General features: G+C 52.8%; 1 protein-coding gene across 3 annotated transcripts; it reads left to right on the top strand.

The window, feature by feature from the left end:
* Positions 1 to 66: 66 nt before the first annotated feature.
* Positions 67 to 5,633, top strand: ZGPAT (zinc finger, CCCH-type with G patch domain). 3 transcript variants are annotated; one of them, XM_010009557.1, is made up of 7 exons: positions 67 to 294; positions 346 to 710; positions 1,745 to 1,878; positions 2,593 to 2,742; positions 3,700 to 3,831; positions 4,647 to 5,040; positions 5,495 to 5,633. In XM_010009557.1, the coding sequence occupies exons 1-7, from the start codon at positions 67 to 69 to the stop codon at positions 5,631 to 5,633; spliced, it is 1,542 nt and encodes a 513-aa protein (XP_010007859.1). The 3 variants fall into 3 exon arrangements, with proteins under 3 accessions (XP_010007859.1, XP_010007858.1, XP_010007857.1); XM_010009556.1 differs by having other exon boundaries at positions 67 to 710; positions 3,715 to 3,831; XM_010009555.1 differs by having other exon boundaries at positions 67 to 710.
* The last annotated feature ends 4,886 nt before the right edge of the window (positions 5,634 to 10,519 follow it).

Below are 10,519 nucleotides of genomic sequence, written 5' to 3'. Positions count from 1 at the left end.
GTGACTTGGGGTGTGTGCTGGGTCCCCGTGCGGGACACAGTTAAACACACCTTTGTTTTGCCGATAATGGATGAAGAGAGTCTGGAAGCAGCAATTCAGACCTACAATGCCCAGCTGCAGCAAGTGGAGCTGGCGCTGGGGGCAGGCCTGGACCCGTCCCAGCAGTCGGACTTGATTCAGTTGCAGGAGGATTTAAAGCAGCTGATAGAACTGACTGAATCCAGCCTGGTGTCTGTCAAAAAGAGCAAGCTTCTGGCTACTCTAGATACAAACGCTGCCTCCTCCTCCACCCCAGTAGGTCTCCTGGAGCAGGGCACCAACCCAGACACGTCTGCCCAAGACCAGGAATATGCTGCTTTTAAAGAAGCCATTGCTGAGCTTGGAACTGCTGAGAACCCTTCAGCTGATAACAGCGAGATGTCATCAAAGAGGGAGGAGGAAAATGATGACAAAAATGAGTCAAAGCACAGTGAAGAGGAGAAGGAGTCTGACAGAGAGGAAGAGGAGGAGTTGAGCGGGATGAAGGTTAAAGCCCCCTACTACAGTTCTTGGGGGACCCTGGAGTACCACAATGCCATGATTGTGGGAACAGAGGAGTTGGAAGACGGCAGTGCAGGGGTGCGAGTGCTCTACCTGTACCCGACTCACAAGTCCCTGAAGCCCTGTCCCTTCTTCCTGGATGACAAGTGCAGATTCAAAGAGAACTGTCGGTAAAGAAGGAGAAAGGGGGGGAAAGGGGGTTTGTGTCCTGCTGCTGTTGTCATTCCAAGGGATAAACCTGCTCTGGACATGCCAAGTTTGGCTTTTCCCCTAACAAGATTTGGCCTTTTTGTGGTTTTAAAGTGTGTTTTGGTGCAATGGCATCAGCTTGGCTCTGTGCTTCAGCTGAGGCAGAGGGTAGATGGGAAAGTTGCAGAGAATCAACTGCACACAATGACGTGGCCAAATCAAAACCTGGTTGAGTATTCTGAAATAAAGCAGCAAAGTTTGGCTTTTGATAGATCAACCATTCATGAGAGGCTGGAGAGTCTCCAGCTGTGGAGATGTTCAGAACTTCACTGGGTAAGGCCTTGAGCAACCTGATGGGTGGCTGAAGTTGGTTATGCTTTGAGCAGGAGGTTGGACCAGAGACCTGCGTGTCCCTGAGATCCTGCTTGTCCCAAAGGACCTGTGAACTCTTCTGCTGGCTGTGTCACTAGCAAAGACAGCTTAATGCTCGGGGTGGGAGGCAGTCTTCATTTCATGACGTAAATAATATGTTCAAGGTGAAAAATTAGTAACTTCTGTGACCTTAGAGCAGCTCCAGTGCCTAAAGGGGCTCCAGGAAACCTGGAGAGGGGCTTTGGACAAGGGCCTGTAGGGACAGGACAAGGGGAATGGCTTTAACCTGCCAGAGGGGAGATTGAGACGAGCTCTGAGGCAGAAGCTCTTCCCTGTGAGGGTGCTGAGGCGCTGGCACAGGGTGCCCAGAGAAGCTGTGGCTGCCCCATCCCTGGCAGTGTTCAAGGCCAGGTTGGACACAGGGGCTTGGAGCAACCTGCTCTAGTGGAAGGTGTCCCTGCCCGTGGCAGGGGGTTGGAGCTGGAGGAGCTTTAAGGTCCCTTCCCACACAAAGCATTCCATACTTACCAGTGCAGCTTCACCACCCTTGACAACTCGTTTGCATTCTCTTTAAGGAGGGAGGGTGTTTTGTTTCAAGGCTGCTCCAGTGAGGTCAATAACTCCTCTTCCACTTCCCTGGCAGGTTTTCCCATGGGCAGGTGGTGCCTGTGGAGGAGCTTCAGCCCTTCCAGGAGCCCAACCTGAGCACCCTGGAGGTGGGCTCATCCTGCCTGGCGAAGCACAGCGATGGGATATGGTACACAGCAAAGATAACTGGTGAGTCTGAGTGTGCTTTGCAGGATTCTGTGTGGAAGTTGGAGGCTGATGCTTATGTGAATGTAGAACTTGGCTCTTTTGGTTAATGGTAGAAAGGCTGGAGCCCTGCACTGGAAATCTAGACGTAGCTGAGAAAATACTCTGAATTTTGTCAGCTTTGGGAAGGGAATAGGCCAGGAAACAGGAGAGCTCAGACAAAATGAGCAGGAATATGGAAAGGAAATGACTGTGTCCTGGTTAACTGCCCAGGAAAGGAGGAAGCGGGTGGTGCAGGGATTTGTATGCTTATTAGGTTGGAATTGCAATCATCTTCTCTTGTTTAACCAGAAGCCAGGGACTGGCCCTGCCCATCAGCTGCTGATAGAGGCTCCCCCTGGCCTGGGAATTCTCTCTTTCCATCTTTGCCTGTTACTAGGTCCAAGGGGAGCAGGTCTAACTTCTCTTTGATTCAGCTTCCAACAGCCCATCTTCAGGTTTAGAAATAAACCTTTAAATCTCAACAGAGGCATTGTGGAAACTGCTTTGCATTGCAGTGGGTGCTTCTCCCTCCCACCCAAAAGCACAAAGGAAAACCAGATTTTCTTTAAAACACATGTTCCTTTGGCCTTTCCCTCTCCCATATCATTCCCTGGAGCTAACTGTGGTTTAGCAAGCCCTCTGCCAGTCGTGGTTTGGAGACTTACTGGAGCTCTTGTCTGTGCTTTTCCTCTGTAGACATCGACAGTGGTTACTACACGGTGAAGTTTGATTCTCTGCTGCTCAAGGAAGCTGTTGTGGAAGGAGACAGTGTCATTCCCCCGCTGCGAAGTGAAGAGGCTGCTGAGTCTGATGAAGACAGTGTTGATGATTCTGGTTATGCTAAAGGTGTGAGCAAAACAGCTTGAGATCTAGGTCTGCCTTTCTCTGGGGCCTGTGGAATTACTCTCCTGGAGCTGCCCTTTTAAGTGTCTCGCCTCTGATGAAAGAGCAGCTAATCTCTTTGTATGTTGCTGAGCAGTAATTAGCTCTCATGTTAGAGTTGCAAACTACGGGGTTAATGAAGGTTGGAGGTTTCCATGGGAACTTCCAACATGTGAAAGAAGAGGGTTTTAAGCAGAGTTCCAAGCTCGGGGTCTGCTTCTTCTGTGGCTGGCTGAGTTGAGCTGATAAGTGAATGAGGAGACTTCCTCACCTCTGGGAGCTCTGTGTAGCTACACAAGAGTAGAGACCCCAGTAACTGTGTTTGGTCCATGCAGTGCCTCGATGAGGCTGCAGGAGCAGCCATGCCCTGTTTGAAAGCTGACACAGAGATTAAACAGGCAGCACTGTCCCTGTGCCAGTGCTGCAGTCAGGTCACAGGGACAAAGTTGTGTCCTGGAGCTCTTTACATGTCACCTAATAGAGATTATTGGATCCTAATAACACAAAATTAGCATTGTGGCCTAGAGGAGCCTCATACCAGAGACATGAGCTGGAGGCACAGAATAGGACACACATTCCACTGTGCCAGAGTTTACTCTGATGGTGTCTGTCAGTCTCTATTACCATCCTGGAAGGAAGGAGAAGAAGCATAAAGACTCCTGGCGGATTCTGCCTGGAACTGTGAGGTGATACATGCATTAAATCAAGTGAGATCTCATTTTAAGTGACTTGCTGTGCAATGTTCATAAAAGTGAGAGCTCAGTAGGAACTGAATAGGGCTGGAGGAGCATCCAAATGGTGCTGGGGTGGGAGAAGTACATTGTACTGAGGGGTTTTCCTGCTGTGTTGGTGCCCCAGATGAAGGTTTTGCATAGCAGCTTTGTTTCTGTGTTTCACTGGTTCTTCTCTCCTGTGCCACAGTGATAGATTCAGGAGTTCCAGAGAATGGGGAATGGTCTCCTTCATGCAGCTCCTCCTTCGGTGGCTGGGAAGCTCATACTCGTGGTATCGGCTCCAAACTGCTTGTTCAGATGGGATACGAGTTTGGAAAAGGTAAGGGAGAAGGATGGGGGTCCTGGTGCTGCAAGAGCCCGACTGCCTCCATGGTTCCTAAAGCTAGGTAAGAAAACCAAGGTTCTGGATGAAGCTAATGCTGCTCTGTGCTGAAGAGCCTGTCGGATAAGGCTGGAGCTGTGTGAGGAATCACAGCTGTGTTGGGAGGCAAGGAGGGATAACTCAGTTGGTGAAGTAGAGGCTCGTGTGTGCACCAGCCCCTCTATGGTGATAGTAAAAAGTGGAGGCATTTGGAACCATGGTCAGGTTGATGATTGAAGCCGTGAGAACTGTTGTGGGAGATGTTCAAAGGCTTTAGGTGGAAGGGAACTGATCTGTGAAGTTTCTGATGTCTATTAAAGCATCTCCTGGCTCTAGACACAGACTTCAAAGCCTGCTCAACCAGCTTCTCACTGCACAAATGGTGTTGAGCCTCAGGGGCTTTGGGAGGGCAGTCTGCTGCTTGCAGTTGTCTCTGGTTCTCCCAGAGGAACCAAACCAGTTTGGAAAAGAACCAGACTTGAGAAGCTGAGAATGTGGGGCTGAACCTGGTTTGACAGAAACTGGCCTGACTGCTGAACTCGGATGTTTTATCACCCATCTTCTGCTGTCAAAGGCTCCTCTCATAGTGTCTGCATCCACCCAGCTGTGGCCTTTGCTGCTCCCCTTGACTTGGATGGAGGTTACAGCTTGTTGTACCTCCAGAGCCTGTTGACTTGTCCTAAGCTTGTGACTGTGAGCCTGAGCTTGTGGTGGGAGGTGGCTCGGAGAGGGGATGTCCTCACTCACTCTAATCACTTGGTGTCTCTCCTCAGGGTTAGGGAAGAACTCCCAGGGCCGAGTGGAGCCAGTGCAGGCTGTGGTACTGCCTCGAGGGAAGTCCCTCGACCAGTGTGCTGAGGTGCTCCAGAGGAGGAAACAGGGGAAGCTGGAGCCAGGCAAATCCAGGAAGTGCCAAGCAAAGGGAAGCAGCCGGAAGCCTTCCCACAATGTGTTTGACTTTCTGAATGAGAAGCTGCGAGGGAAGAGCTCTGGAGAGAAGGCTGGAGGGATGGCACCCCCCAGGAGGAACAGCAAAGAGATCTACCACGCCAGCAAGAGCACCAGGAAAGAACTGAGTGTCCGGCTGCTCCAGACAGTGGAGAAGATCGAGCAAACGCAGCGGGATATCCTTGGAATCCAGCAGGCCCTGGAACGCAACATTGGGCGGTAGGAAAACAGCCTCTTTGGGAGTGCAGGGTGGCCAGAGAGCTCTGGTGCTGCTGGGAAAAGGGGTGGGCTTGACATGACGTGTAGGAGGAGTAAGTGATGTGTGTGGATGAGGCCTAAGAGGAAGGAAGAGGAGGAGAGAGGCTTTAGCGTGTGCTTCAGACCAGCGTGGACACTGGCAGATGTGTCTGGGGTCCTGTGGCTGGAATTCAGGCTGTGGTGAGGAGAGGAAAGGTGCTGGAGTCCTTTCTTTCTCATGCCCATCTCTTCAGTGTTGTTGACCACCTCAGAAGGATGTTTTCTAGCCCAGATTTTGCTGAGCATCAGGTTCTTCCTGGCTTTCAGCAGGTCACTGGTGCAAATCCCACAGGAAAGGGCAGACCCCCCTGGGATGATGACACGCCTTTGATCTTACCATGCAGGATGACTCTGCCATTATGCTTTTTGCTTCCAGGCACAGCATTGCTACAGCTCAGCTGAAGGAGAAGCTGGCTAATGCCCACAAGCAGCTGGGGCAGCTGCAGGCCCAGGAAGCCAGCCTGCAGCAGGAGCAGAAGAAAGCAGACACACACAAGAAGATGACCGAGTTCTAGTGTCTGAGAGAGGTGTTTGACTGCAGTGATTGTCCTTCTGGTCAGCCCCAGTGCTCACAGCCTCTGAGCCTGGGTGAGCCATCCTCCTCCTCCGGGCCTCAGGCTGCCCAGCCTGGAAAATGGGATGAAAAGCAGTAATTCCTAAGCCCAGGTTGGCTCTGAGCATTGCTGGGAAGGGGAGGAGCACACATCCTGGAAGCAGTCAGTGAGCCAGAGCCTTGTGTAAGGGCTGGCCACAAGAAATAGGATTCTCTGCTCTCTTGCACACTGCTTTCCTTTGCTGTCACTCCAGGGCCTGTAGCTCCTCGGGTGGTAACGTTGCTGGCTACACAGCCCTGAGGAGGGGCTTTGAAAGCCCCACATCCTGCCATCAACTGTGGCTTGTGTTGGCAGCCAACTGACAAACAGGAGCAGAGGCAGGGTCCCGAAGCAGAACAGGTTTGTGCTGGCTGAAAACAACACAGGCAAATGGCTTCAGCTGCTCTCTGCCTTGTGGGTGTTGCCGTGGGATTCATCTGAGAAAGCAGTTTTTGGGGGAGCAGCTTCTTGTAGCCCCAGTGTAATGAACAGACAAAACTGGCAGCTTGGAGGTGGGTACTCGTGCCTCAAGCTTCAGATTTCATCTGGGTGTAAGAGTATCCCAGGACATGCTGTAGCCTCATTGACCTGGCATGGAAAGCCACGTGGCTCCACATGTGGAGTGCCAAAGCCGGGGGGTTAAGAGCCAGCAGAGTAGCAGATCCTCAAACCTCCCAGTTGTTCTGTCCCAAGTGGCTCAGTGGACACAGGTCCTTTTCTTAAAATCCCTCAGGACCCAGATCCAGGCCCTGGCTGAGCACAGAGATGGGTCTGTGTGGTGCAGCCCTGTCTCTGGCAGAGCTTCAGGCCGGGCTGGAGGCAGGTCAAGCAAGTGAAGTGCCCTTCCCTGCAGCATGGACGGTCTGGACAGGAAGGATGTCATCTCCTCCAGGTTATGTTGTGCATTGGTGGCAGCCAGACCTTGCCCCAGAGGAGATGGTGGCTTCATCAGACTGTTTCTGGTGGGACTGGTGCAGTGGAATTGCTTTTAGAAGAAAGAAATGTGGTTTCAATTTCCTGCCGGTATCTTCAGGACAATTTTTTTCCTTAATTTAAGGAATCAATTTCCTTTTATTCCATGAGTCATTTTTCTAATGAGGACTTTTGCTGCTTTGGTACCACCTTCTCTGTCTGTTGTAAAGGTGTCAGCCTGGGCAGGGCTGCACCGACCCCGAGGGTCAGGCTGCCAAACTCACCAGAAAGCCTGAGGCTGAAGGAGATGGGATCAGAGTTGTTCACATCATGTGGGATTCAGCACTGCTGCAGACACCCCTTGGGAAACACAGCGACAGCAGAAGTGAACAAGGTGAACATCAGCAGGAAACCTGTTGGTGACTTTCTCCTCCGTGAAGAGCTCTTGGATCCTGCTGTGGTGCATCCTGCTGTGGTGGACTCTGCTGATGGGAAAGGTGCTGTGGACTGCCCAGAGCCATCGGCATCAGTCCGTTTGTCACTAAATTGCTGTATTATCTTCATTGTGCTGAACTCGGGCTTAACTCAAGGGTTTAACAAGGGTTGCTCAGTGCCCTTTTCTCCCAAGTGACTGTTTCCCCCACTCAGGTGTTGAGTGGTGACAAGGATTAATGTGCCAGCTTAGCGCGAGTGTGCGCTGAGGCAGCACTGGGGAGCTGAGCTGGGCAGGGAAGCTTCTTGGGCTTGTTTTGTGCTCTGACACCATTTAACATCATCACCTCTTTAAGAACTATTAGCCTTGTGTCTTGGCTGAGTCGTGTTTTGATCCTTCCTTGGGATTTCCACAGCCTTACTTAGGAGACTCCTGTTGGAACGGCTGCTGCCTCCCTCCCAAGGCAGTTCACATCCCTGGTGAATAAAGTTGGGTTTTATTTTCTGCCTCTCTCCTTGTGAGGCGTTGTTCATTTGCAAGGTAATGTGGTGACCCATTCTTTTCCCTATATTCCCTGGGGATAGAGGGCTGGGACTCAAACCAGCCGGGTGGGAAGCAGAGGGTGCTCTTGCAGAGCCCGTTGGTGGTGCTGCTGGCAGCCAGGGCGGGGAGAAACCAGGCTCCTATTGGGTGCAGCAAGAACCTCGGCAGCCCAGGAAGCTGTGGTGTGTGCTGCATGGTATCTGCTTGGAGCCCTCTGCTCTGTAAGGAGCTGAAGAGGGCTGGGAGAGCTCACATCAAGATGTTTGAACTGTTCGGGAGCACCTAAACAGGAATAACTTCGGGATAAAAGAAGCCAAATCCTCCAGGTTGGGTGGCGCGGAGGAGAGCATGATCGAATCCCCGCTCTTCACGCTCACCAGCCTTTGAGTTTCTGCAAGGTAAGTGGTGGCTCTTTCCTTGCCTGGTAAACGCGGGTATCTGCAACCAAACCAGAGTTGAAAAGTGCTTCATGTAGGAGAATTGCAGCATTCTCGACATGCTGTTGCAGCAAGCGGGATGGCACAGGCAGGATTCCTGCTCCGCGGCAGGGAAGCATGAGCTGGCGTGAACTCGGGCTGTGAGGAGAGCTGAAAGCTTTGTGCTGCTCAGTGCTTTGTGCTCTGGATGCGTCTGCTCTTAGAAAGGAAGAAGAGGAGCTTGAGCTGGGTCTCATGGCTTGAGTCTGGAGGTTGAGTGGGAACTGATTCCTTCTGTGGTGAAAGAAGTTGAGTTCAGACGTGTGTGGAGTCGGGTCTTTAACAGGAAGGTTCTTGTGGGGAGGGGACTGGAGGTGTTGCTGGTGTGTGGAAGAGATCTTGGGGAACTGCTGAGCTCCTGGCTGCAGATGAGGCTTGGGAGAGCGTGGGCATTGGAACGCTGTCCTCTAAACCTGAAATGGTGTGAAACTGCTCCATCTGTGGCAAGAAAACCGCTGTGGTGGGCAGGTGATTCCCGAGGATCCCGTATCTGTCTCCGTAATCCACCCATCCCGTGTTTTGGAGCCCCACTTCCCCGCCTGCCGCACCGAGGTCCCTGCTGGCGTCTGCTGCAGCTCAGCTCTGCAGGAAACCTCTCGAGCAGGTTCTCAGCTTCTGCTGGCGGGTGCTTTTCTCTGCCCGAGTGAGCACGTTTCCAGCAAGCGCGGAAGGGTGGAGGGACGAGAGGTGCTGATCGGGCGTCACCTCGAGCAGAGCCGCGGTGCGAGCGGGGGGCACCGGCCTTCAGGCTTCAAAACTGCATTTCACAGCATCACCCGCTGGTTTGGGCTGGAAGGGACCTGAAAGCTGCTCCAGTTCCAACCCCCTGCCACGAGCTGGGACACCTTCCACTAGAGCAGGTTGCTCCAAGCCCCATCTAGAGCAGGTTCAGTGTTGACTGTTCCAGGGGCTTTCATTTTTCATAATTGAAAATAAAAGAAGATCTACTTCTGCTTCTTGGGCCTTTTTTCTCGGTGCAGCTCCCCAGGGTCCCCGCGCGGGCTGTGCTGCAGCCGTGCTCGCAGCCACTGGTGGAAATCAGCTGCTCCTCTTTGCCCTGGTTTCTTGCAAATACGCTTTAGGAGCTTCACAGACTTTCTTCTCGTCACCCTGCGCTGAGCACTCTGTGGTTTTGTTGGGTGGATGAATCAGAGGCCGGGCAAAAGCAGCAGCAGCAGCACTTTTAGTTTCCACAGTGAATTTAATCTTGTTTTCATGAGGCCCTGAAGAGAAACCTGTGCCTTTTGTAGGAGAACAAACCAACTGCACGCACCGTGCCCGTGCTCAGGGATTACTACAGGGAGTTACTCCTGCTCGGAGGCTCTGGGTGCGCGTCGCACGTACACTGGCTGTGACCACTCTCGTCTCCAAACCCCTTGTGGCTTGTGGAGCCTCATGAAACTCTGTCTGTGAGTCTCCTGCCCTGGAGAACAGCCCCAGGACCAGGAGATCAGTAACTTCGTTGGCAGGAATTCAGGTGTGTGTTTGTCAAGGCCTGTTTGAGACGTTGCCTCACGAACTGCTCAGTCCCACTGGGTCGGGTGCTGTGTTTTCCTCTCAGATTTGTCAGTTTGGGAGAACCAAGGTGGTGTCCCAAGAAGTGGCATCTCCCAGTGACTCAAAACACCAAAGAGCGTGCACTGGGTACTTCTGTAGATGGGCGACCACTGATCTCCTGCACGACAGAAAGTGGGTCAGGAGAATGTCTCTTCATTAATTTCCACTTAGCAAGTCTCTCCGTTCCTCGACCTTAAACATACAGGGATGGAAAATGCGCCCACTGTGAGATAAGCTGCCCTGTGTGTGCCTGCCTCAGCGCCCTGACAGCTCCCACTTCCACCCTGGCACAGCACCAGCTCCATGGTCCCTGTTAGGACGGTGCCCGCTGACCCTGGGAGCCTGCGCGGCTCTGCCCTGAGCGCAGCCTCTCTGATGAGCTGAACGAGTTGAGCCAGGGCTGTGTCAAGCGAGGCCCGTGTGGCAGGTAACCCCCGTCGTTAACGTGTGCTCAGACAGGAAAGCTCTGTTGTCTGATTAAACACCATCCCAGCTCTGATCGCAGCCAGTCCGTCCAGCCCGGTTAGTCCCTAGAATCTGTCTCACTTTCCATGCTGAAATAATTGCTCTCCAGGGGTTAAAGCTTCAGCCAGGGAAGTGCCCGAAGGCGTGGGAAGTGCTCAGATAAAAGGGTGCTGCGAGTGGGCAGGGACCCGCTGGTTGTTGGGGTGAAGATGTGACAAAGATGCTGCTTCGTGATGCAGGGCGCAAGGGAGAGGGGAGCGACACCGGTGCCTGGGTGGGCTGTGGGGCTGCTGTAGCACCCCAGAGGCACCCGAGGCAGGGTGGCTCCTCACCAGAGCTCATCTGCTCTTTGTCATCGGGATTCGGACACGTAAGAGGCGCTCAGTGTGCCCCACGGGATCTCCATGTCCCCAGCAACGCTG

Source organism: Nestor notabilis, unplaced genomic scaffold (genome assembly GCF_000696875.1).
Source record: "Nestor notabilis isolate BGI_N333 unplaced genomic scaffold, ASM69687v1 scaffold20162, whole genome shotgun sequence".
Lineage (NCBI taxonomy): Eukaryota > Metazoa > Chordata > Aves > Psittaciformes > Psittacidae > Nestor > Nestor notabilis.
Note: the sequence above shows the minus strand (reverse complement) of the source record. Positions and strands in the feature narration are given on the sequence as shown.